We start from the raw sequence: 25,925 nt of genomic DNA, 5'->3' as shown, positions 1-25,925 counted from the left end.
TCTTTGTATTCCGGCGTGTTTGAACTGAAAGGAGGGTATTGCATTCTCCCGGTTGGGCGTCATTGTGTTCTTACTTAGCTTCGAACTAAATAATTTGTAGCACATACTTATAGCCAAGCATCAGAGGCGTGTTTTTTCATACAATATCTACTAGAGTTGCACATAGAGGAAATAGGAGGATGAGGATGAAAATAAGCCTCCTTTACAGACCGAATCTGCCATTTTGTTGTTTCCGGTAAGATGGGGGGACTCTGGCCAGTATTCGCATATAATACCAGGCTCATTTGCTGGGGGTTGCAGTGGGTTTTAATTTCTCTTTGTCTCTCGTATACTTCTTCATTGTTCTGAGTTGATTCTGTCTTCTTCTTTGTCACCTAGATACAAATATTATACCACCCTCTTTACGTCGATGTAGCGTTATGTTCTTCACCAGACTACTATTCTTTTTGCGTCGATGAATGTGATCTATCCATTCCCTATTGCACTGCGTCTTTGGATGTTCAAGCTCCCGGAAGGAATAACGCCATTCCATAAGGATAATATATACGACGTTTGAAATATACGACAGCAGATCGTATAGCTTAATGGTTGTATGGCCCAATAAGACCCCGAACTTTCAGATAGGCTGCATTCAAAACTTGAACGACCTCCTCCGGTAGGGGACCTTCTTCTAATGCTACCAAATCCTCTCTCAACTGTTCAGGGGTTACACCACAAATAATAATAGCATCACCGCGATCCTTGTCCAACATGCTGTGATGACTCAACCAGCGCATAGCGCATTGAACTTCAGTAACATTGTGTTTCTTAGCTACTTCACGAATCATGTCAAGAGCATCAAAATTTGTATCGTTCCAATAACGGAATCTGTGGTGCTTGCCATGGAAGCATTTTGGATCAAATCGAGAACCAGCCTCATGTTCCGTCGGTGAAAAATGGCGAGTGTATCGGGAGGTGAGAAAACCACCAGCCAGAGGTTGACCGGTATGCAAAGCCAATCCATACGCGCGCAGACAAGGAATGAGCTCAGGTTCTATCACACGAGAGAGAACGTTATAGAGGCTCTGGTAGATGACGGGTTTAATCCATCCATATCGGTCGCAAAGTTCGCAGATCTTTGCCACTTCCCAGGACATGTAGTTGGCAATGCCGAGACGGCTGAAATACCCCTCCTGATGCAGTGCATTTACCTCACGCAACGTATCCTCCAGAGGTGTCTTGCGATCGGGGGCGTAAAGAATGAAAAGGTCGAGCTTGTCTGTTTTCAAGGCTTCGAGGCAGTCCATCAAACCTTTCCGCACATCCTCGGGCTCAAGACTATAGGCAGGTCCCAGATGACCTAATGGCTTTCCCTTTGTTGGATATAGTTTGTCACGAACATTGAGCCCTCGAGCCTTCCAGTCGGCTGCCGCCAGGTACTCCTCGGATGATCCAGCAGAGTAGATTCGTGCGGTATCTATATCGGTGTGACCGTGTGACTGAAAGATATCGAATAAGACTTTGGCATCCTCTACTGACTTTACTCTTGCGCCTTCAAACCGCTCATAGCTTCCATACAATCCGGAACCGAGGACTATGGGGAACTTAGTCTTTCGCGGGACTCCGTTATTCATGATTGCTGTGTCTCGTTCTCTTTTTGAAAACTTGGCTTCAGTCAGATGTGTAACTCCTAAGTAGCTGTACGATATCATAAAAAGATAATCACGTGGAAAAGCAATTTCAAGATAGGGTTGCACCTCTGATCGGTTAGGAAGATTTATCTAGTGGACTCAATCAACTATTTTATATAAGCAACCTGTAAAATCCTATCGTCATACTATGGATCGCACACAAAGTACCAAGTAGGTATGGGCGAAACGCCTGATTTGAAATGGCCTTATACACGCATTTTGAGAAGATCTCGCTTTCACTTCGTTCTGGGGCAGCTTCCAGAAAACGATAATTTTAGATGGCAATGGTTACTATGACATACAGCATTACTTTTGGGGGGTCTTAGTCCAAAAATCTCTTATCTGGCCAGTTGGAGTTTTGCTTGGAATTTTTGCTCGGAGTTTTGCTCGGAGTTTTTGCCCCTGTCTCATGCAGCAATTGACATGTAGCAAGATGACAGACACTGTTCAATGATAACATGAAAGAGATTGAGAAGGGATATGTAATCAAATAGGTCCTCTAGGCAATATTTCCACCCAGTCAACATGTATCATAGACTCATTGCACAATTAAGGCTTGTTGCCTTGGTGTTCGATGCCTCAGGCATCGTAATCTTCCCTCTGCCAACAAGTCGGTCCAGTGTAGAAAGTCCGACAACCGAATGATTCACCAGTAATATCGGAAGAATAGCGGACACTGGACGGCATATGATTGACAGACCTCAATGCTTCCAGGCTGAATCTACCTACAGCTGCAGAATTGAAACACTCCTGTCACCCGCCGTCCTGAAGATTAGCCCTAACTTTCTAGAATTCTAACGAAACAGCTAAATCTCCGTAGGCAAGCAACGTGTATCCACTTGCTTGACCCCTAGCTTAAACGGCTTGACTGCTATTCATGTAGTTCATTCAGAAGTCACAATTCCGTATTGAAATGAGCAATTATCTGTGTCCGTATAGCGGAAAGAGGTATGAATGGCCCGTCAGCATGTGGAGGCCACAAGGAGGCCCAGTCTTTGATATGCTTCGTATTCTCAGAAATGGGCTTGATCACCCCCCAAAGTCCAGATTCCCTATCGTGACAATTCTAGCTACCCAGTCGACAGCCCCATTCTCTACCTATCTCCTAGGTTCCCGTAGAGGGGCCGAGCTCACGCGATGAGATCCATATTGTCTTGATATGGATAGATTCTTTTATCCAGGCCCAAAACACTGCCCATACTGGCTCAAATTCTATTTTGACAATCCATTAATGTCTTAGAAGATTCAGTTTGGCTGATGATACGAATAGCAACTGTCATTTTTGTGATATTTCTCACTGTTTCCATATTCCCTTCTCTGTCAACATTGGTATCATGATTGTCGACCAACCTAGTCCTGTGGTGGACCAAACCCTCCATCTACCGAGGATTCTCTGTCTTCACGGCGGTGGAACAAACGCCAGAATTTTCCGAGCACAATGTCGAATTATTAAGCGATATCTCTCAACCACTTTTCGACTTGTTTTTGCCGAGGCGCCCTTTTCGTCTGATGCTGGCCCTGATGTGACTTCGGTCTACCAAGAATTTGGACCTTTCAAGCGCTGGCTGAGATCCAAAAAATCCCATCCCAAAATTCATCCCGACAATGCCGTCAAAGCAATTGATGATAGCCTGAAGGCAGCCATGGATGAGGATGATCGTCTAGGGGGACGTGGCGAATGGGTCGGTCTGCTTGGGTTTAGTCAGGGAGCAAAAATGTGTGCAAGTCTGCTATTCCGTCAGCAAGTGCGAGCGGAAAGACTCGGATTGCATTGCACCGGCTCAAACTGGCGTTTTGCGATTATCCTCGCTGGCCGAGGACCTTTGGTTTCTCTTGATCATCACCTGTTGATGACCCCTGCTGTTGTAGCCGCATCCGAAGCTTCTACTACTGCGTTGCCAGATGAATGCCTTCGTGGTAGCACAGAGCATGTTTTGTATCTTCCCACGATTCATGTCCATGGTACACAGGATGCGGGATTGAATGAGCACCGCAAGCTTTTGTCTCAATACTGCGAAGAAGGTACAGCAAGACTGATGGAATGGGAAGGTAACCACCGAGTGCCCATCAAAACCAAGGACGCCATAGCATTGGTACAAAATATTTGGGATATTGCGTATGAGACCGGCATTTTGACGAAGCAGCTTGACGTGGAGGCCATAGTACAGGCTGAAGCCTTTCAGCCTGCTAATGTTTTCAGGCCGCGGACTATCTTGGCATAGTTTGAGAGTCTCTGCATTTGCTCGTGTGGGTTTCTCTCCTCCTTTAGACGGCCAGATTTCACGGCTTCCTTCTCTTTATATTATTTGAATTTCATTAGATTATAGATTTTTTTTTTTTCAAAAAACAAAATCAAGCACGGTACAGCAAGATACCGTTTGTCAGCTGATACTTAGATAGAACCTTGAATACAACAGTTTCTAAGTGCTCATGAATTGAATTGATTTTTCATGCTGACCCTATTCGAATCAGTGAAAACAAACCTTATATGCGACAGTGGGTTTCTGGTTTTAAAATTCACATGCGTGAGATACATTTACTTATTCGATGGCCAAAACATAGTACATAATAATGCTGCAGGTCGTCATATATTGCAGGTATGACCCTTAGCTTCTAAATATTGTATCAGTCCTTGCCCTAACAAAGCTAATGCTTGTACTTTACCGACAGAGTATGGCAACCCTCAACGACATTTGACTGCGACTTGTGGGTGTATGGAATTTCACTCATCTCTGTGATGAAAGATAGCCCCCATTATCGAAATAGGATACGCGTACAAACTAGACGACGATATATCACGGCATACAACCTACGGAGTCACGTAACTCCCTAACAAACAGCGGCTTCATGGTAATCCATCTAGCTGTATGCAAAGAGTTGCAGAATTGAAGTAGTCGCTCAATGATTAGTTAACCAGCTGGAAATACCATTGCCTGTTCAAGGCATTATATAATATTAAACCGACGATTCAGCTATTCCAACAGTAGATTATATTGTCTGATGTTAAAAACGCCCCCAGGCAAGAATGGGTGATAACAACGGACTATGACTGGCAAGGCGTTCCAACTAGGGAACTCTGCAGTTCTGGGCTTTATTCGTAGCCGCCAAATAATACAGTGATTAAAGTCTAAGGATCATTCTGTGGTGAAGCGATCGGCCACCTTGATGATCTTCCCTCCACGCACATGCTCGGAGAAGTGAGCGGAGATGGGGAGAAGGGCGGAAACGTATTGTATTACGGTATCATGATACGTAGTACATTTCCATACAGTATGTGTTACAGACCGGCCGTCTCAGCCACGTATCCGACCGACTGCTAGATCCACCGTGGCTTGATTCACTACGTGTGAGGAGTAACTACGGAGTACGCTAGGTCAACATAACGTACGAGGATCCAAGCGTAGTCATTGATTCCTACGGAGTGCATCCGTACTGTATATCAATTATGTTTTATCATAGCGCTCATTCGTCAGCAGGCAATGTCATCGTCTTCGCACGGACCTATTCTCCTCGTATTAACTGCGCAGTAGCTCTTGGATTCTAATTCAGTCCAACCTACCCAGCTGAGCCAAACGTCAGGAGATAAGATTATCTCGATTCAGTCTAGACTCTGAGCAGAACTTTGTGGATGGCGTCTCTTGATGTCGCGAGCTAGACGCACATGTGTGGGATTTCGGACTTTTAACTTGATGATCTTAACACCCCAGATTCTCGTATTGTCTGCTAGCAGGCCTTGAAGATTCCGCACTAACCTTATAGTAGCAAAACTCGCTTCTAATAATGTTTCATAAAAGGAACGCAAATCTTTTCGGGAAGTACTTCGCCATTCTTTCCATCTGCTCCAGTCTCTGGGGATGCTGAAAGGAATCATCAGCCTTGAGAATCTTTCTGCCAAAGGTCTTACTTACCATATTCAACTGGTTCTGTGATAGTGGATCATAGTGCATCTGAGATCCTTCCCCAATCCCGTGATGCTGGGCAACAAGATTGGGAAGCTGGGAAGTAGCAGTACTGAGGCGCATGTTCGGATCATGACCATCGCTCTGTTGCTGTAGAAGATCAAGCACTTGAAGGGATAAGAATTAGCCTACACATACATAGGGCTTGACATCAGTGACAAGAGGACGCAGAGTACATACTTCTTGAGGGGCTTCCTGCGACACTACCGCTAGGAACCATCGTGACATTATTCATAGTCATATCCAGAATTGGGCCATTATCCACTGTTGGTGACATGGTCATATCGGTATTGGGCATTGCGTTCAGGACCGATCGCACCGCTTCAACGACTTTAAAGGCCTCGTGCGAAGTCTCGCTTAGATGAGTCCAGACGAGACAAGAGTCATGTAGGGCCTGGACGATTGCGGCTCGCTTTTCAGGCGCCAGGTGGTTCAATTGGGATTTTGGGCTAGTCGGACTATCGTCGCTTTGTTGAGGGAACTGATTGGTCGAAGAATTGAAAACCGGGCCACTATGGACAGCACCAATCTCTGAACACAGTAGGGAAGTAGCCATCAAGCACGGGTTCCGGAGCAATGCCGATACCTTCCATCGATCCTTGCATAAACGCCCAGAGATTTGCGTTTCATCATATAGCGTTCGTTGACATCGGATAATGTGCAAAGCAGCTTCGATGTATATAGAGTGGGCAGAATTGTGATTGATTTGACTTTCCTCTTCAATACCAAAGGACGGCAGTAAGGTTGCAAATCGATAGTACAATGAGCACTTGGACTCCTGCAAATGCAGAAAGAGTACCATACGTCTTAAAATAGTTTCAGCATTATCAACCAGCGACTTGGCCATTGGTCGCATGCGAAGCGTTTCTGGGAGTGCGGCATATGCATTGTCCAATTGCTGATCCAAACGAGAGATATTAGCCTTCGCAAGGGCTAGATTTGTTCTCCTGTTTGTCACAGCCTCCATCCAATCAGTTATTCCCCCGCGAATCGAAAGCAATCTACTCTCTAGTAGGCTGTACTGGATTTCTGTCAGAACGGCAGCGGGCCGTGATGCAGGTAACTCTTGCATGTCACGATGTAGGTCTTCATCCAGTAGATTTCGTGGTTCAGCGACGTCCGCTTGGTCTTCCCTAATCATACGAGGTAGTCCAACTTGCGCCGACATTTGGATATCGAGCCGAACAAGCATAGACCATACTCGTCGTCTCATCTCACCTTCAAACGGAGGTATATTTGGAAAATGCGAAGGATCTCGATGATAACCCATACGATATGCAAGGCGGACGACAACACCCAACATTGTCCAAGGCTCGCTTTGCGTATCGCTTGCTCGAAGTAATTCGATGTGCAAGTACAACAACAATGTCTCAACACTGTATGGCGTACCATTCGAATACTTTCCAAGGTAAAGGCATTGTACAATCTTTTCCCTATATATCCGTGCAAGTTCCTGAGAGTCGGAAATCATTGGAACCGCCTCAGGTCGATATGATAGCACCAGACACATAACTGAAAACAGTAGCCCAATCCATGTCATGGGCGTTCCTAAAGGATCTTCCCAGAAACCATCATACTATAATTATAAGCTTACATCAAGTCGACGTGGAGATGATGAATAAGACACCAACCTCAAGTAAGAACGTCGGGCCATGCAGAACGACTACTCAATTTAGCTTTGACACTTGAACCATGTTTTGGTTAACATACTTGTAACAATGGGACGGTCAAGGAAATAGCCTGCAACCAACCTATCCGCAATAGATCTCGACGGAACAGCGGCCAGGATTTCTTGGCTGCTCAAGGATTTGTGGCCTCCAAAAAGCACATTCGACTCAGTTGTATCTAAAGGAAGCGCAGAAGCAGAGGAGGTGCTGCGGCTATTCGACGTGTCTTCATGAGACAGCATGTTTTTGAGCTGCTTAATCTATGGCCAGATAGTCAGTCATCCATTAGTGTTACTACAAAACGATCTCCAGTTTCAAACTACCTCATCAAGAATGACAGTCCAATGAGTTCCCGGAACATAAGCTGTCTCCTGATTGAATTGTCGTATTTGACCCCAGTGTCGAGGAGACTGTAAGTTTGCTGCATCACCAGACAGTGGTCTACCAGAAGACCGGGCCAGCGTTGTCATTACCGGCAAGGATAAACCATCCTGGTCTGAAGCATTTGTAGTCTTGTTGCCATCAACAAGAGAAATCACTAGTCGCTCCAATTGAGCTATACGGTCTGTCATATTACTGACTCCCGGCTGCGCAGTAGTAGGCACTGTGCCCTGCCCCATGGACCTGACATAGGCGCAGGACGACGCCAGGCCACGGCGAACACATGTTCCACACGGTTCTCCTCGATCGCATCGTAACCTAAATCATTGAACTTGTCAGACACTCTTACGAATAGTGTATAGATCTGAATTTGCTGCGGTAGCGGAGGGTGTGGCCATAAGTTCTTTCCACAACGGTATAAAGGGAGGTGTATCATCATACTTTCTTCTTCTGCACAAAGTGCATGATAATTGTGGTTTTTCACGACGCCGACTAGAGCGTGGCTGTGGTTGTTCATGGGGCTGCGGTTGGAGGGGTGGCTGCCCGTCAGCCATTACGACAACAGTAAGCGCAGAAGGCGGGGCATGAGACAGGTCGAGGACACGCGATCACAAGATGGTTGAATCAGCGTCCTGGAGCTGATAATGCGATCTATTGTTTCTAGAATTATTAAGGAGATGTAGATGATTTTGCTAGTGCAAGAACTCGATCTGAAATGGGTTGATTGCGATGTCTGTCGCACCTAACTTACTTCTTTGTTGTTGTACTGAGTCCGTATTTATGTATGTAAACTACTGCTGGATACAGTCATGATACGCGTAATTTACATCCGCATCCTATGACACGAAGTTATATTCTTCCGAACGCCGAATGGATTAACTTTGTTCCGTTTTTTTTCCTGTAAAGATCGACAGACGCACAAATCATAATTTTAGGGCATGAAGTTGTCTCATAGGCTTCTTTGAGCTGTTGGTCTTGTGTAATCGACTCCAGGTTGGAATTGAGACGAGCAACCAAGGAGCACGGAGTATTTGGTTGTTGCAGACTCCACCGTGCTGGCTGGCTGGGCGGACATGCCAGAATCTCCGCTCCGATGCTCCACGCGCTAGGGATATTATTCCACCCGCCAAATACCAACAGTCACTCTTTATTCCTGTGTACTCAACTTGGGACACTTCAAGGGGCGATTCACGTCCATCTTCCTATCATATACCTTCACAGTTACGAAATACATTTGCCAGATTGATTATGTCACCCATCTTTAACGCACGTATCAAGCTGGGGCCACCCATCTGGTCAACTTCTATAAACTTGAAGCATTTTTTCCAACTTGTTCCGTAATATATTTTTTTCTTGCTGCATCAATGCGCCGAATTCCACATTTGATGAGATCCACGTCACGCTCAGCAGTCTAGTGTTGATGCTGTTATAAACTAGCTTTCATCCTCGCGCGAAATATTCTCCGCTTGTCCTCACAACGACTTCCCTCGATACTATTATCCTCCATCTCCTCCTATTCATGGAGGCATCCTTTATCAACATCAAGAAAATGCCTTCTAACCGCGCTGCCTACCAACCAGCTCAAAAGGCGCCTTCCCTTGAGGTTCGCGATGCTCCCTACAAGCCCGCTGATGCCGACAAAATTGTCATCCGGAACGGGGCCGCTGCAATCAACCCCATTGACTGGTTGATCCAAGCACGAGGTGATATCATGTTCACCCATCTTGCATATCCCTTCGTACTGGGCTCCGACGTTTCTGGCGAAGTCGTGGAGGTCGGTAAAGATGTTAAACGCTTCAAGGTTGGAGACCGCGTTGTCGGTTTTACCCGCGGAAGCGACCCAAAAATAAATGACCCTGCCGAGGGTGGCTTCCAGCTATACACAGTTCTCCGCCCCAACATGACCTCTCACATTCCCGACAATATTTCTTACGAAGAGGCGTCTGTCATTCCTCTCGGTATTGCTACTGCCGCTGCTGGTCTCTTCGACAAGACAGAATTGGGTCTCGATTTGCCCTCAGAGCCCGCTAAGCCATTCAACGGCAAGACTGTCCTTATCTGGGGCGGTTCTACCAGCGTCGGTGTTAATGCTATCCAACTTGCTGCAGCCGCCGGCTACGAGGTCTTTACGACCGCCTCCCCCAAAAATCACGAATATCTCCGGCGCCTTGGTGCTAATCATGTCTTTGACTACAAAAGCCCCACCGTCGCCGCTGAGATGATAAAGGCTATGAAGGGCAAGACTGCTGCCGGTGCTTTGTCCATTGGTCAAGGGGCCGCCGAGAAACTCATGGAAATACTCGATCATTGCCAGGGAAACAAATTCGTCGCGTTAGCCACTTTCCCTGTTCCCCAAAAGGAGCCCCAGAATTTGATCTTCCTCCGCACCGTTATCTTCTTTGTTTCATGGATCATCTCCTACAAGGTGAAGGGCATGTTCAAGGGTATCAAATCCAACATGCTGAACGCTGGTATGATTACCAACAGTGAAGTTGGACGTGGTATATTCGTTGATTACCTTCCCAAAGCCCTTGCCGCGGGCACTTTTACTCCTGCTCCCAAGCCTGAGGTTGTAGGGACCGGTCTCGAATATGTTCAGGATGCTTTCAACATCCAGAAGAAAGGTGTCTCCGCGAGCAAAATCGTTGTCAAGCTTTAAAACAAACCCATGAACTACTCCGTGTCTTTTCCCGCGCTCCTGCTCGTTTGTGTTCATTTTTTATCACCTGGCCCTACGGTTGTGAAACTAGATATCCCTATGGATTTTCATAATCTATTTTTGATATCCACTGAGCTCTAATCGATCGTCACATTCTTTGGCGATTTTCTTTTTTCTTATTTTGCTTAGATGTTGCAATTACAATAATTAATCGTCCGGTACATGCCCATGATGCCCTGGTCATCTATGCCACTGCTCTATCGTAGTTACCTAGATACATCTCCGAAATCATGTTAGCAGGTCGTACTGACTTTTGCTATCCTCCCATGACTTTTGTCATTTCGATATCTTCCCATTATAATTTATCTCTGTGAGTCTTCGGTTCTTTTAGAAGAACCCTCCGTCCTACATGGACAATCGGGCGAGCAACTCAGCTCGGAAAGGTCTATGATTGGTCAATCTAAAATCTAACCGAGATCAGTCGGAAAAATCTTTATTGGCTAACCTTAGACTAGAGATCAAGATCGACCAATTGGAACAACGAGCCAGCTGGGAAAGATCCATCATTGGTGAAACTACAGATCCCACCGAGATTTCTGAGTTCCGAAATATCGTATAAATAGACCGCTCCTAGAGATGCAGATGTCCCAACCTTGCTTGCCAACTGAAGCAATTGTCTTCAAACTCTCGGAGAATGTGCAGTTGAGTGAGGCGAATGCTTTGGAACATCACTATAGATAGTTCAAAGGTTTATGTAGATGTCCTTGGGCATCTCTTCCTGGTCCGATTGTAGTCATATATATATATCTATGTAAGTATCTATGGACATTTTGACTGCACATGATCTTCCCTAGGTAGAACGTTCCAACGTTGAAACAACACCTCACCCACCTATGTAGTCCCAGTGTACATAGGTAGATATCGAAAGCGTTGAAATATCCAAATCCTTAGATTACAAGATCCATGGAGTAGGACTGTGTACGAACCAGAATGCGGGAACTTTGGAATTTGGTGGGATCTCAAGGTTTTCAACATATCGAAATAATCATGTATCAACAGATATAGCGAGATCATTGTGGAAGCGGATAAACATCGAAGTAGACTTGGAGAATGAATATCTATTCAAACAACTATCTAATGCCAAAGTAAATACAGAAAATAAGCAGAGCTTAAGGAGATTCAGGCCATAAACAAATTGTGACGTAGTATATATGATGACGATAGCTTAAAATTCAATAGACGCTGGATCAAGGAAAACCTTGCGCATCTTTTCATCTGACTTCCCCCACGGAGCTTGATCCTTTAGCCTCACCAAAGAATTTTTAATAACACCTGAGATAAACACACTATTGGCCGCACGTTGTCTTCTTGTTGCTTTCTGGCGATACTCTTCGTAGGTACCAGCTGCCACAGCAGAGTAGAGGTACCTGGAAGCAACAGCGATAACTAGGCCTCCCTTTTGGCCAAACCCAAAAGAAGTAAGCATGGTGGCCTTTATCTCTCGCACTTGTATGGCCTCTTTGGGATAAACAATGTACGTGTTCTGCTTAAGCTTTATCTCGATGTTGTCGGCGTTTCGATTGCCGGGTACAATGCCGTTCTGTATCATCTGCATGCAACCGTTCATTTGCCATGCGCCTGCTGCACCCTTGGGATGTCCAGTGAGTGATTTCTGGCAAACTGCAAGTAGTGGATTGCCGGGACGACGGCCCAAATGCTTCATCTGTTCGTTTATGACTTGTGCCTCATTTGTATCGTTAGCATTGGTTGAGGTACCGTGCATCGACGTTACTTGAATGTCATCAACTGTTAACCCCCATGTCGCTAGAGCTGCTCGCATGGGTGAGATAAGAGGATCCTGAGACCGGATGTCGTTCCCCCAGATGTACTGCGCCTGTCTGATCTTACTGCGTGCTAAAGCTTGGATCTCATTCAGGTCTGTCTCTGACAATCCAGCAGTTTGACTCTTCTCTTGCCACCACTTATCAATAGCAGCAATATCTTCGTCAAAAAGCTTTCTCCGGTAGCTTAGATCAAGTAGCTTAGAGTAATGACGACCAGTCCTTTCGCGAGCAGCTGTAAGAATGCCCTGACCGGGTGCTGGAATAGATCGACCATTTTGATCAGCTGCAATTTGTGAATAAGCAACAACAGCATAAATAGGTAGTCCCATTTTGATTGCAAGTTCTGCATTCATCACAATCTGGACACCACACCCAGCGGATTCGACGAACCCACTACGAGTGGTAGTACTTGGCCGGGACATCTCTTCTGGTCTGCGACCCTTGGCCAGCTCTTCCTCACTACTAACGGTTGCTTTCATCATAGCAAACTCGTAGGATGCTTCCTCCTGGAAGTCATCATATCCACCCACGATTGCAACTTTAGATTTCCCAGTCTTGATTGCTTCGCATCCCATCTCCAATGATTCGATGGCCGTGGCGCAAGCACCCACTGGCGTTTTAATGGGTCCCGATGCGGAGAAGAGCAACATGTTTACCCAAGCAGCGGTGGTATTTAAGAACGATTCTGACAGAATGTCACTCTGCACAGGCCGGTCAAGAAATCGATCTCTGTAAAGTCCACGGCCAGCCAGCATCGCACCGGCACCAGTACCAATGCAATTGGTCAATTCGGATACGTGTATATGGTTGTAGAACTCATAAGGATCACTGATGCCAGCGGAAAGAAGGGCCTCAGAAACGCAGCAAAGAGTGTACAAGGTAACTGGATCGACCTGTTGTACGATATCCTCTGGAATACCGTATCGTAGAGGATCCCACCCACTTGGTAGAAGACCCGCCACTGCCCTATCAAAGGGCACTGACTTTGGTAACATGAAATGAGCTCCTTGATGTACCGTTACTCGACACTCTTCAGAATCAGATACGGGCTCAATAGAAACTTTATTTCCGAAGCGGAGTTTGAAAGCATCTGCGCTCGCTTCGGAGGTTGCAAAGGATGGAAGATCTTCCTCGACCACAATTTCTTGAAGGAATTCTTTCTTAGCTGGGTCATAGCTATTCAATAGTTCAGGCTCAATGAATCGGATCCCGGAATGCTTCTTGATGTGGTCACCGTACAGTTGTTTGAAATTGTCTTCACAAACGGGCTCTTTGGTCTTGCTGTCAACCCAGCCTACATAAACCTGTCCATTGATTTCGCCTTCGTAATGCTTTACCAATCCTAAAATCCATGCCATCTCCACATAAGTTTCCAGTGTAAAATCACCTAGATGTTCAACGTCCCACCGCGTACGCGCATTACCCCATGGGCCGAGTTCGGAATATCCGACAACCACAGGCGTGCGTGCTAAGTCGATCATGCCCTCCAAACCAGAAATATTACCTGTTAAGTCTGCATGACTTGACAACACAGGAAATTGAAGGTTTAAATTGGAACGTTGAACCCGAGGCGCAGAAATGAAGGATGCCTTAACAGAAGAGGCAGCGCCACCCAGAACATTCTGCTCTCTAGACTTCTCAGCAAAAAGGGCTCTTCGAATGTTGCTTTCCGTCGTAAACTTGGATCTCGAATCTGACATGATGTCCTTGATGTTGGTAATTTCCTTAGCACCACCAGTTAAGTCAGCATATAACGGGTGGTCTTCCGCTAGTTCTGTAATCGCGGGGGTCATAAGCGTTAAGATATTAAAGGCCATCTCAGTCCTGGAGAACGTGCAGACATTGAGACCGGGTATTTGTTCTATTGCGTAACCAACTAGACTGAGAGTCTGGGATAGGCTTGTTTCACGGACCCAGCCGATTACAGCACCAGTAATCGTGATGTATTGCTGCCAATTTCCAGAGTAGAATCGGTTGAAAAGAGATTCCAGGCCTAGTTTGGACTCTGGATAGAGGCCATCACCACCAAAACCACCTTTATTGAAAGACAACGGAATAATCACGTTGGTTGGTCTGGAATCAATGCGGCGATCTTTCTTGTTCTGGTAAACCAGCCCAACGATACGCAAGACGTTGGTAAGCATCACACGGTGTGCAAGTTCACTCATGCTCCCCAAGTTGCTGATATTGTCTTTCTCCGGTATTGCGCCAAAAGGAACAATATAGTCAACATCCCCACCGACGGGGGAGTCCGCTCCATATATATACTTGACGAGATCTTCACAGTCTGTTCTGCTGCCTTGATTGAATGGTATGACTGTTAGAGATGAGCCGTGTGCTCCATGTTTTCGGTACATATTGGCGAAGAAATCCGCACTTGTGGAGATATCGCGGCTTGTCGTAACGATGACTTTGGCGCCACCGTTAAGCAATCCTTCTACCACACCAGAGCCGATTGACTTCGGTCCAGCGCCAGTCACTAAGATAGTTTTGGTAGCAAAAGATAAGCCTGAGCTGGACCCCAATTCAAACATGTCCATCATCGTCCTTGTTAATGCAGCATTGTATCTGTATTCTCCATTTGCAGGCTGTCGTCTTCTCAAATGTACGTAAGGAACCGCCTCACCATGAGTTGTAATTCGACCTTGCTTCAAGAAGCATACGTAGTCGGTAACTTCCCGTGGTAATTCTTTATATTCGATGTTGCTGGTAGTGGAAGACACGTAAGTCAGGGGCATCATAGCCTTTCCAGAATATCTGTAGACCGGCTGTAGTCCCAATACAGGCGATTCGAGTCGAAGAAATCCTCTGGCTTTAATCGTGACCTCTGGGTCTACTTTCTCAATTTTCTGAAGAAAGTCCTGTGCGATTTGCACACAGCTGGAGTCCCATTTTCGGGAAATTAGCTTAAGAGCTTGGTCATTGTAGTCTATGTGACCTAGTGAAAATTGATTGAAAATTCGAATAGTCTCTTCTCGGATCCAATTCCAAGATGAGTCGTAATTTCTGGTTTTCTTCGGATCAAAAAGAGGACCGATACCATCAAAGAAATTCTCATCGAACTCCGTAGCCCAACGGTTCAGTTTATCCTCCATGGCTTTTGTTGAAGATATCAAGTTTTGTAGTTTATCACTACTTCGACAATCTATCTTCAAGTGATCCGACAGACGATTAAATTCTTCCAAGTGGTAATTTCGCTGCTCCTGCCGAATTCTGTCTAGAGCCGAGGAGCCAACGATGATGGCTGACTGAGCACTGGATGTACTGCCATCATCGGATAACTGAAGAGAGAGTGGAATTCCGAAGAAAGATGCAAGTCGATTAACAACATCGTCAAGGAACTGCTTAGCGCTATCCGCATGTTCAAACCGTGTAGCAGGCTCCATAGTGACTGCAAAGCAAATGGGAATGATCGAATTCTCTTTACCAAAACCCCAGGACGTCTCTATATAATTCTGCATTGTCACCTGGTTGAAGCTAGGGGGCATCTTTCTCGATATGAACTTGGATATGAGAGTCGACATTTGTTTTCCAGGTTTTCCGTTGAAGCCTTGCTGAAGCATCTCTCCTAAAGTTTCCAGCGGCATGTATTCACCACCGTTTGGGACCGAAGAGAATTCGACGCTTAGATCGCCCATCAATTCATTTTGAAGTGTCGATTTTCCTGCATCAGTGTTAGGAGTTTCCACAGTTCGAAAAGAATGATGAATTATAAGGTGTACGGCAGAATGCTGTAGAGATATGATAAACGTACCGCCAGACAATTCTTGTATAGATTTCTGCATCGGCAAAGTATCAAATGCCTTATTCACCTTCTGAGCTGTCAACGCAATGACTATATGAGTAGGTGAAAGATTTGGGACTGCCTTCACAGCTCTTTTGTGGACTGTGGGATTATCAGATGCCAATAGACCAGGTTTCGCGGAAACCGGGGCCTCGGAGATCGTTGCGTTTGTGATAGAAGACTCAGTAGCAGCAGGCGACGGTATGGATTGCTGAGCTTCTAATTGACTCGAGGACTGAGGCGATATTCCGGCATTTGGGCGGTACTCATAGTATAGGTCCGACTTTTGGTCACTATAAGAATAGAATTCCATGGCCTTTGATAACTTTTCGGCTGTCGGCTGTCGATCTGCCATACGTTTGACCATCGTGGCCAACGTTGTTTTTGCTCCAATTTCGACATACTTCCTTACTGACTCGGGAGCATTAAACAATTGTTTCTGGGTTTCAATCCTACATTGTATTCAGCGCCCATTCACTGTGAGATCCGTCAGGGGCGAGTTGGAACCATACCATCGAACTGGAAGTGAGAGCTGATATCTATAATCATATATTGTGTTAGTTTCTAGTCTGTGATGACTACGACCTTATTTACTCACGATAATAGCTCAATGAGTAGTGTATGAGCAATTGCTCTTTTATTCTTTGCACCCCTGACCTCTTTTTTAGTCGCAATTTGCTCGTCTAGTTTACCGCTGGCCATGATGAGGGTAGCCAAAATTAGGTTGGACCAAGATTGATGCATTCCATACAACGAGATAATCCAACAGTGAATATTATTTTTTAAAATAATATTCACAAGAATCAAGTCTTTGGACATGTGCCCCTCCCTATAGTGAAGAGTAGAGACGTACAGATCTTAATAATGTGGTTCGGTCAATCTGCTATCAGCTTACATTGCGATATGGATATAAAATAGGCCACTAACCATCAGGTTTGATTCTTGACTGCTTTTGACCCCGAAGCAACGCAGAAGTCAACAAACTTGGCTTCTAGAAGTTTTCTAGGAATTTTCATGCTACTACGAGCACCTGTTGATTGCTCTGGGGTCGGATCGGCAAAAACTCCGGCCACACAAACTCCGGACCCCGCCCCCTGGGCTGAGTCCGGACACGGGCGACATGTGCCCTAGAAGCATGTATTTCTCACGGAAAGTCAGTCAAGATGGTTGAACTCCGGCCCGTCGGAGATATTCGTGATCGGTAGCCAATACTGCTTGGGCCTCGCGAGCCCTAACTGTAGTAGAGTATTGATCAAACCACCACCTGGAATGAGGATGTATGTGTTTTAAGCCCCTCTAGCTGAGCATGGATCGATTAAGTAGCGATATACGGAGTAATACGTAGAAGTTGTTGTTGTATGTGCCTGTGGCTCTGAAACGGAATTCGGTGAACCTGACGTGTAGTAACTGGTTTTGTGTTACAAACAAGCCTGATAACTGTCCTCATCAAGTCTCATGTTGAGCGCAGTATTCAAATATCTCCAAGAAAAGAAGTCGAATGTCAGAATATTTCTCAATTTCAAACAACCTGTCTAATATTCTCTTACCTCCTTTTTCTTAACACGACTTACGTTCGTTCGCATTCAATATCGGCGATCCTATAAACACATGGTCTAGTCTGTGTGTGAATGAGCCTCAAATGATACGTAAATACCATGGACACACCTTCGTCGGAGAGGTTTCCTACTGCTCCTGACGGCCAATTCCATATCGAGGTTGATAACATTCGGTGTACGACCTTCGTTAGTAGAGAGGACTTGGAGCAACTGAAAGATCAGAGAGAGCTGTTTCTCCTAGCGCATTCTGCCGCATCGCAACAACGCATCGTCTCAAAAGTCGAGCTCGCATTAAAATTTCTTCAGCATCTTCTAGATAGCAACGGAGCATCTTCCTCAACTCGTGCTTTTCTCCAAGGATTTGAAAATCAGTTCCTCTTTGCATCCGAACTACATGTTGTGTTACATTCTCTGCATATAGATCCGCCGATACGGAACACATTGCTCAGTACATACTACAAAGCCGTTTTTTTGATTACATCTGAGTCCACAAATTCTTCCTCAAGTGCGTTATTCAACGCCGCAAAAAGCGGACAGGTCACTCCATATGTCGTCTTTGGAGGGCAAGGTACAGCAAATGCAACATGTGTTAGAGAGCTTATTGATCTTTATTCCACGTATAGACCTTTCTTGAAAGATCTCATTGATATTGTTGGGGCCTTATTAAGTCGTCTCTCCCGACTACCTCAGACTCGCGAGTATTACTGTGGACGATATTTGGACCTGCAAGCATGGCTGCACGATCCGGATCAGGTGCCTGGATCTGACTTTGTGTCTGGTGTGACAATCAGTTGCCCAGTAATCGGGCTCCTGGGGCTTGCACACTACTGTGTCACATGCAAGGTGTTAGACGTAACTCCGGGCGACATTCGTGACCTGCTGCGGGGTACTACAGGCCACTCTCAGGGAATCATCGTGGCTACGGCTATAGCCATGGCTGACTCATGGAAAGCATTCTATAGCGCTGCATTAACGGCAGTAGAAACCCTCTTTTGGATCGGATATGAATGCAATGATGGTTTGGCTCGATCGTTCCTGTCGCCTTCTATCATTCAAGATAGCGTTAGCAATGGCCAAGGTCAACCTTCATGCATGCTGAGTGTTGCGGGACTAGAACGATCGCGTCTCGACGAAGTCCTTAATGTGTTCAACAAGTCTCTCCCATTGACGACTCGAGTAAGTATTGCGTTAGTCAATACCAGGGAAAATCTTGTCGTGGGTGGTCCTGCCAGTTCTCTCGCCGCTCTCGACAGATATCTTTGCACAATCAAGGCGGATCCCAATATTGATCAGAACCGTGTGCCATACAGCAAGCGCAAACCACCAATTCAGCACCAGTTTCTTCCGGTTAGCGTACCATTTCATACCCAGTATCTATTAAAACCTGCCCAGAACATAAAAGCGCATATTAGTTCCTTGAAAATAGCACCCGAAATGCTCAAAATCCCTGTCCATGACAACAGAAATGGCCGTGACCTTCGCGAGCTTCCACCGGGAACAAACATCCTGGAAGAAATTATTGACGCCATTTGCTTTGCACCTTGTGACTGGCCAGCTGTACTAGAGTCGCTGGACGTGTCTCATATTCTTACATTCGGCAGCGGCGGTATGCCGGACCTGGTATTGAAACTTGTTGATGGCAAAGGCATTAGAGTCATCAGTGGATCTGATTTTGAGACGAGAGACTCAGAAATGGGCAGTAAAGTGGACATATTTTCTCCAGTCCTCCTTTCGACATCAACTAAGCTGGAAAGCTGGGCGGAAAAATTCCAGCCTCGCCTCATACAAGCCGCCTCAGGAGAAGTGCAATTAGAAACAAGACTCACTAAATTGTTAGGAGTACCACCAGTTTTCGTAGCAGGAATGACACCGACAACAGTTCCATGGGACTTCGTTTCCATGGTCATGAATGCTGGATACCATATTGAGCTTGCAAGTGGCGGATACCATAGTGCAGAAGAAATGTCTGCCGCCATTGACAAAGTGAAGGACACTGTTCCGGCCGGAAGAGGCATTACCTGTAACCTGATTTATTCTAACCCCCAAGCGATGACATGGCAGATTGCTATGCTTCGTAGATTGGCCAAGGACGGTGTCGCCGTGGATGGTTTGACGATTGGTGCCGGCGTACCATCGCAGGAAGTCATGATCGACTACATCACGACCCTAGGCTTGAAACATATTTCCATCAAGCCTGGGTCCTTAGCATCCGTCCGCGAGATAATAGAGATTGCAAAATCACACCCCCATTTTCCGATCATTCTACAGTGGACAGGAGGCCGTGGAGGTGGGCATCACTCTTTTGAAGATTTTCACGTGCCTATCCTCCGCACATACAGCAGCATCCGCCGTTGTCCTAATATCGTCTTGGTCGCTGGAAGCGGGTTTGGAGATTCTGAAGACAGCTATCCCTATCTATCCGGGACGTGGGCCACTCGCTTTGGCTATCCTAGGATGCCTTTTGATGGTATTCTCCTCGGGAGCCGCTTGATGGTTGCTCGCGAGGCGCATACGTCTTCCGAAGCGAAGAAGTTGATCATTGAAGCCCCCGGAGTTTCTGATAGTGAATGGGAGAAGACCTACGATGGTGCAGCGGGAGGTGTTATCACCGTCATATCGGAAATGGGACAGCCTATCCACAAGATTGCTACAAGGGGTGTACTTTTCTGGCATGAGCTCGATAAGACAATATTTAGCTTGCCACGAAAGAATCAAGTGGAGGCTCTGTTGAAGAAGAAACAGTATATCATCAAGAGATTAAACGCAGACTTTGCTAAACCGTGGTTTGGACAAAACTCCAAAGGAGAACCAGCGGACCTCTCGGAAATGACTTACATTGAAGTCCTACGTCGCTTGGTATCTCTCATGTATGTTGCTCACCAGAGTCGCTGGATCGCGACTTCGTACATGAGGTTCGTTATGGATTTTGCAACTCGTACACTGGAAAGATTGCATTCAGATGCGAATATTGAGATTACGGCAACCGCATTACAAGGCCCTCGTCTTTTTCTCGAAGAGTTCCTGTGGTACTGTCCTCATGCTTCTTCGGAACTTCTTAACCCGGAAGATGTCACATACTTCATTCTCCGATGCAAGAAGCGTGGACAGAAGCCGGTTAACTTTATTCCTATCATTGATGAGGACTTTGAAACATTCTTCAAAAAGGACTCTTTGTGGCAATCAGAAGACAGCGATGCTGTCATAGATCGGGATGCTGGGCGGTGCTGTATCCTTCATGGTCCCGTTGCTGCTCAGTACTGCAACACGGATAACGAGACTGCAAAAGAGATCCTGGATAATTTTAACGCAGGACTAATCAGAAATGTCAGAGAAGACTTCTACCCAAGTGGGCCAACACCACAATCCGAAAATACTAGCCTCTCATCCGAGAGCTGGTCTGTAGCAACTCCAGAAACCGACGTCCACGATATACACCATACTTCTATGGATAGCATTGCTAGCGGTGTCGAAGACCTATTGCCTTCCACAATACTCATTCTTGGAAAAATGGGCAACCCGTGGATTCGTCCATTGTTCATGGACGAGTACATTCTACACGGCCGCAATCGCAGAATAAATCCATTTCGTCGATTAATCCAGGAGGCATGGAAAGGAACGGTAGAAGTCGAACCCGAAACCTCATTGATCACCATATCCGTACATAATGAGGACAGCTCTGGTAGTAAGTCCATTGTTAAGATCTCCGCTCGCAATGTCGCGGACATCTCTGTAGAGCTTTCATTCCCCAGCCCTCACGGTACTAAACCAGTTGTTCTACCACTGGCCTTCCGTTATGACCAAACGATGGTACCATACGGAATAAGTGAAGTTACGGCTAGTCGTGATGATTCTATCAAAGCATTTTATAGTAAGGTGTGGTTCGGAGAGGACGTCAGTGCTTGTACGGAAGAAGTCCGTTCTACAATCTGGGGCCCTGAAATGACTCTTACCTCGGAAATGCTTCATGATCTACTTAACACTGTAGGTCGAGCATATACTTATGGGAAGAACACTGGCCATGGTTCTCAGACATTCCCAATCAGCGTTGGCATACTTGCTGCGTGGGATGCGGTAGCAAAACCGCTCGTATTGAGGGTTATTCCTGGTGACATACTGAGGCTTGTTCATCAGTCAAATTCTGTTGAATATATGTCAGATACGGCAAATCTTCGTGTTGGAGATGTGATCATGTCAAGAGCAAACGTCAGGGCTGTATATATTGAGGATGCAGGAAAGTATGTCACTGTCGAAGGACACATCATCTGCTCGAATGAGCCAGTTCTAAAAATTACTTCAACTTTTCTCTTCAAAGGAACCTTCAATGACTTCAAATCCACATTCAGAGAAACTCAAGAGCCGGACATGATATATGTGGTGTTTTCTGAGCAAGAAGAAGCTCTTATCAAGGATCGAGAATGGTTCCATCTTGAAGATCCCCTGCTGTCTTTGATCGGTAAGACTCTACTGTTCAGTTTGAGAACTGAAGTGACCTGGAAGAATAAGGCAACATACAATACATTGAAAGTATCTGGCCATATCTATCAAAGAAGCAGCCTCGGCCAGATTCAAGGAATAGGCAGCGTGAACTTTGAACATGGGGAGTGTGTGGGCAATCCGGTCATGGACTTCTTAGAGCGAAGAGGGTCACCAGCCGCCAAAAAGACCGATCTGGCAAGTCCTGGTTGGACTGGTGTATCATCGGTGGAAGTCCAAATGCCTTCTAGCAACGAAATGTACACGCGTGTTTCCAAAGACTATAATCCAATCCACATGGCATCTGTGTTTTCACACTGGGCCGAACTTCCTGGTACTATCTGTCAAGGGATGTTCACTTCGGCCATTGCTGTCAGCGCTGTGGAGCATTTGTCATCCAATGGTGAATGCCATCGGCTTCGAAGATTTACTGCTACTTTCACAGATATGGTGCTACCCGGCGACCGACTTGTAATACGTTTGAAGCACGTGGGAGCTATTGATGGTCGACTGGTCTTCAAGGTGTCCGCTCTCAATAAAGACAGCGATAATATAGTATTGGAGGCAGAAGCGGAAGTAGAGCAGCCACAAACCGTCTTCTTATTCACAGGGCAGGGAAGCCAATTACCTGGAATGGGCATGGAGTTGTATGAAACTAGCGAAGTGGCTCGCCGCATTTGGGATGAGATAGACGCCTATATCTTTGAACGATTTGGTACGTCGCTTGACAATCGTCAAGAAATAAAGGCAAATTTATGCTGACTTCTACTTATAGGTTGGTCGGTAATTGACATCGTGTCAAAAAATCCGAAGAGCATAACTATTCATTTCGGAGGCAAGCGTGGGCGTCAACTGCGTGAAAACTATCTTGCAATGGAGACAGAGATTGCAACACCAGACGGACGTACAATTCGAAAGACATTATTGCCTGGGTTGACAAGAGAGTCTCGCTCGTACACTTTCTCCTGCCCATCCGGACTGCTCTTCTTTTCCAGTTTCGCACAGCCAGCAATCGTTTTGGTCGAAAAGATCATGTTTGAAGATATGAAGAGCCGAGGACTAGTTCCTCTAAATTCGTTTTTTGCTGGCCATTCACTCGGTGAATATGGGGCTCTTCTGGCTTTTTCCGGATTTATGACTACAAAAGAATTGATGGAGTTGGCATTTTATCGTGGTTTATCGCTACAATTTGCTATGGAGCGAGACTCAGAAGGCGAGACAAACTATGGCATGGTGGCGGCCAATCCTCAGCGAATTGGAAAATGTAAGACTTGAAAGCATGGTGTTCCCTACTTCGTTCGAAGGCGCTGATAATGGTAATAGTTTTCAATGAGAGCTCTCTACGGCAGATAGTTCACATGATTGCGATGCAAAGCGGTGAACTCATCGAGACAGTGAACTTGAATGTGGAGAATGAGCAATACGTCTGTGCAGGAACAGTGAGTTTGAAACATAGTTTCGTAACATCTTGTTTTGGATAATGGAGCTGACAAGATGGTTCTTGCTTTTCCTTTCTAGCTAAAAAACCTATATGTCCTCGAAAATATCCTGAGTTACCTATCCACGATATCCCATGGAGCAGAATTGGTGGGCGAAATTATGACTACCAAGGACGATCTTTCTGCAACCATAATCGGTCAACAGTTAGCAGCCAGCCTTCTGGAAGCAAACGCACTGCCCGGCCCCATTCAATTGAAGCGCGGTAAAGGCACAATTCCCATTCCAGGAATTGATGTTCCCTTTCATTCTTCTTTCCTACGCCAATCTGTGGCCTCGTATAGAAAAATTCTCCAGCGACGAATCCCTGAAGAGAACATACACTTGGACCGACTTCTAGGGAGGTGGATACCCAATGTCATGGCAAGGCCCTTCTCCATTAACGATGACTACCTGCAGGAAGCAGCCGAGTTAACGAAAAGCCCTATCTTGGCAGAACTACTCAATGGGCCTGTCACAGTTTAGATTGTCACTCACTTTACGTACTAGATGTGCAGGCTGATGTATTCACCCTGACTTGTGTTGTTCTTCTCATGTTTTCAGTGCTTACTTTACTTTTCTTCCTATGTCTCTATTTTCAAAACCCATTAAAGGAAAACGCGAAGAACTATTATCTTCTGTTTGGGGGCTTGGGAGTAGATCGGTGCGCTCTTTCTAGTATTTTTTTCTTTTTGTCGGAGTTCATTTCCCCCGGGGGTTGTAGTCTTCTTTTAGATAGAATGTATAGGACGAAGAACTTCTCTCACAGCCCTGATGCATATTAGTTTAGCGGGCCACATACCAAGTTTCCAGTAGTTCACGACGAAAATAATACAGATTGTAAGAATGGCTGATTTTACCCAAGTAATCATATATCGTAGCAGAAAAGTGATGCCCAACTAACACGACTGCTGAATAAATTTCGCTTACTGGAAATCAACTGAGCGGTTAAGCCCACTGTCGGTGACATTTAGGGCTAATTTTTGTTTCCAACTGGGACGGGCGGGCTGTCGTCACGTCATGAAACAAGTGCTGTTATTGGAGCTAGAAGGCAGAGGGGCTCCCGGAAGATGCAAAGACATCAACAGCTCGGCCTGACTCGGTGGTTAAGTACATACCTATTCGAGGCTTTTATGGAGCTACGTACGCACATATATGCTTAGCTCATATGACTAGCAGGCCCGTATAGCCGCAGACACTCGTATTCTCAAAGTCGAGCAATCGCATCGAGTAGACTGGATCAACATATTAAAAATCCTAGCATTTTCAGACCAGTTCTTCTTGGCAGCGCGACGAGTATACATATATGGCCAGGGTTAAGGATGAATGTATCATGGCGGCAGCGTGTCGTCTGATTCGTGTTTGTCAGGCCGATCTGTCTAGATCTTCTGGCCCCGGACCCTACCACAATCCTACGTACGGTTGAAAGGCTGACTGCACGTTGATATTTGCTTTTCTCTGACGGAGAAAAGTTGCAGTAATAATGGAGCTGCATGTTTCTGGCCGATGTTACGTGGTAATCGGAAGACCTTCGTATTGAGAATAATGATTAGTACCAAAATCCATGTAGTTTGATAACGCTAACTAAGCAATACTGCCATTAGATATCGAATCATGTGCTCAGTTTGTAGCACTGCCAGATATGTTTCGAAGGTGCGTGCGCCAAAGACTCATCCGATGCTCCGCTCTTTCCTCCGCTTCTGTGGGGCCTCCTCGGGTGAATAACGATGCCGGAAAGATTCGTATGTAATTACAAATTGGATGTCGTATTGATACAATACATAGCGCCCCACTATCCACATCCACTCTATTTAAGCATTTTAGTCTGCGGACGCTAATACGCTGTGCATGTCGAACCAAGATTGAGTTGCTTACCATATCGCGTATTATACTTGTATTGATATAACAGCAAGTCTAAGTAAGCTCATTCGAGTAAAGGGATGCACACGAATAACGATTTTGTTTATTCGTATTCAACTGATATTTCCTGGACCATTATTCGTATTGGATTCGTAATTATTCGTAGTTTTTGCCAAAATTCTCAAAGGCATATTGAAACCATCGTGATCCAATAGAAATCAAGTGCGCGTCGCGTTACTAGTCACTTTGAATGTGATGGTGTCAATGTAGATCTCATACAATCCATTGCTATGCCTAATCTAGGTGTTGTTCAACAAGAATACAAAAAACATGAAGAAGGGAAAATACGGGTGAGTTTGAGATTGCCGAGCAGTGTTGACGATTCCAAGATATATATAAAACCAATTTGACATATGACTTTCACGAATAATTTACAGATAATGTGAGTTTTATTCGTACAAATATTACTAAACAATTGAAGTCAATTTGTTCGTATTCGACTTACGAATAATCGTACGAACATTCGTAAAGTCGTTATTCGTGTGCACCCCTAAGTAAACTTCTCCCCTTAGTCCACACATATTCTCGCCCAATTA

General features: G+C 45.6%; 6 protein-coding genes across 8 annotated transcripts, besides 1 other annotated feature; 3 read left to right on the top strand and 3 right to left on the bottom strand.

The window, feature by feature from the left end:
- Positions 1–581: 581 nt before the first annotated feature.
- Positions 582–1,922, bottom strand: TSTA_061490 (oxidoreductase, putative; the record flags this gene model as incomplete). Its single annotated transcript, XM_002340007.1, has 2 exons — positions 1,818–1,922; positions 582–1,760 (listed from the first exon to the last, which is right to left on the bottom strand). The coding sequence occupies exon 2, from the start codon at positions 1,689–1,691 to the stop codon at positions 582–584; it is 1,110 nt and encodes a 369-aa protein (XP_002340048.1). The 5' UTR covers positions 1,692–1,760; positions 1,818–1,922.
- A 767-nt stretch (positions 1,923–2,689) lies between these two features.
- On the top strand, positions 2,690–3,892 carry TSTA_061480 (uncharacterized protein; the record flags this gene model as incomplete). The annotated part of the gene is made up of 2 exons (XM_002340006.1): positions 2,690–2,727; positions 2,911–3,892. 2 exons carry the CDS (start codon positions 2,690–2,692, stop codon positions 3,890–3,892), a joined length of 1,020 nt encoding a protein of 339 aa, XP_002340047.1.
- A 1,161-nt stretch (positions 3,893–5,053) lies between these two features.
- Positions 5,054–7,962, bottom strand: TSTA_061470 (the record flags this gene model as incomplete). Of its 3 annotated transcripts, none has more annotated exons than XM_002340004.1 (7): positions 5,054–5,355; positions 5,423–5,527; positions 5,579–7,205; positions 7,261–7,292; positions 7,340–7,556; positions 7,620–7,852; positions 7,878–7,962. In XM_002340004.1, the coding sequence occupies 5 exons, from the start codon at positions 7,960–7,962 to the stop codon at positions 5,781–5,783; spliced, it is 1,992 nt and encodes a 663-aa protein (XP_002340045.1). In that variant the 3' UTR covers positions 5,054–5,355; positions 5,423–5,527; positions 5,579–5,780. The 3 variants fall into 3 exon arrangements, with proteins under 3 accessions (XP_002340045.1, XP_002340044.1, XP_002340046.1); XM_002340003.1 differs by having other exon boundaries at positions 5,423–5,736; positions 5,810–7,205; XM_002340005.1 differs by having other exon boundaries at positions 5,423–7,205.
- A 963-nt stretch (positions 7,963–8,925) lies between these two features.
- TSTA_061460 (alcohol dehydrogenase, putative) lies at positions 8,926–10,468 on the top strand (the record flags this gene model as incomplete). The annotated part of the gene is made up of 2 exons (XM_002340002.1): positions 8,926–8,972; positions 9,115–10,468. 2 exons carry the CDS (start codon positions 8,926–8,928, stop codon positions 10,334–10,336), a joined length of 1,269 nt encoding a protein of 422 aa, XP_002340043.1. The 3' UTR covers positions 10,337–10,468.
- Positions 10,469–11,561: 1,093 nt separating this feature from the next.
- TSTA_061450 (3-oxoacyl-[acyl-carrier-protein] synthase, putative) lies at positions 11,562–16,666 on the bottom strand (the record flags this gene model as incomplete). The annotated part of the gene is made up of 4 exons (XM_002340001.1): positions 11,562–15,844; positions 15,935–16,416; positions 16,477–16,503; positions 16,563–16,666. The coding sequence occupies 4 exons, from the start codon at positions 16,664–16,666 to the stop codon at positions 11,562–11,564; spliced, it is 4,896 nt and encodes a 1,631-aa protein (XP_002340042.1).
- Positions 16,667–16,735: 69 nt separating this feature from the next.
- Positions 16,736–16,759: a sequence feature (AT_rich).
- An 860-nt stretch (positions 16,760–17,619) lies between these two features.
- Positions 17,620–23,955, top strand: TSTA_061440 (fatty acid synthase subunit beta, putative; the record flags this gene model as incomplete). The annotated part of the gene is made up of 4 exons (XM_002340000.1): positions 17,620–22,708; positions 22,769–23,257; positions 23,317–23,432; positions 23,512–23,955. 4 exons carry the CDS (start codon positions 17,620–17,622, stop codon positions 23,953–23,955), a joined length of 6,138 nt encoding a protein of 2,045 aa, XP_002340041.1.
- Between the last annotated feature and the right edge of the window lie 1,970 nt (positions 23,956–25,925).

The sequence above is a fragment of the Talaromyces stipitatus genome, genomic scaffold (genome assembly GCF_000003125.1).
Source record: "Talaromyces stipitatus ATCC 10500 scf_1105507295523 genomic scaffold, whole genome shotgun sequence".
NCBI lineage: Eukaryota > Fungi > Ascomycota > Eurotiomycetes > Eurotiales > Trichocomaceae > Talaromyces > Talaromyces stipitatus.
Note: the sequence above shows the minus strand (reverse complement) of the source record. Positions and strands in the feature narration are given on the sequence as shown.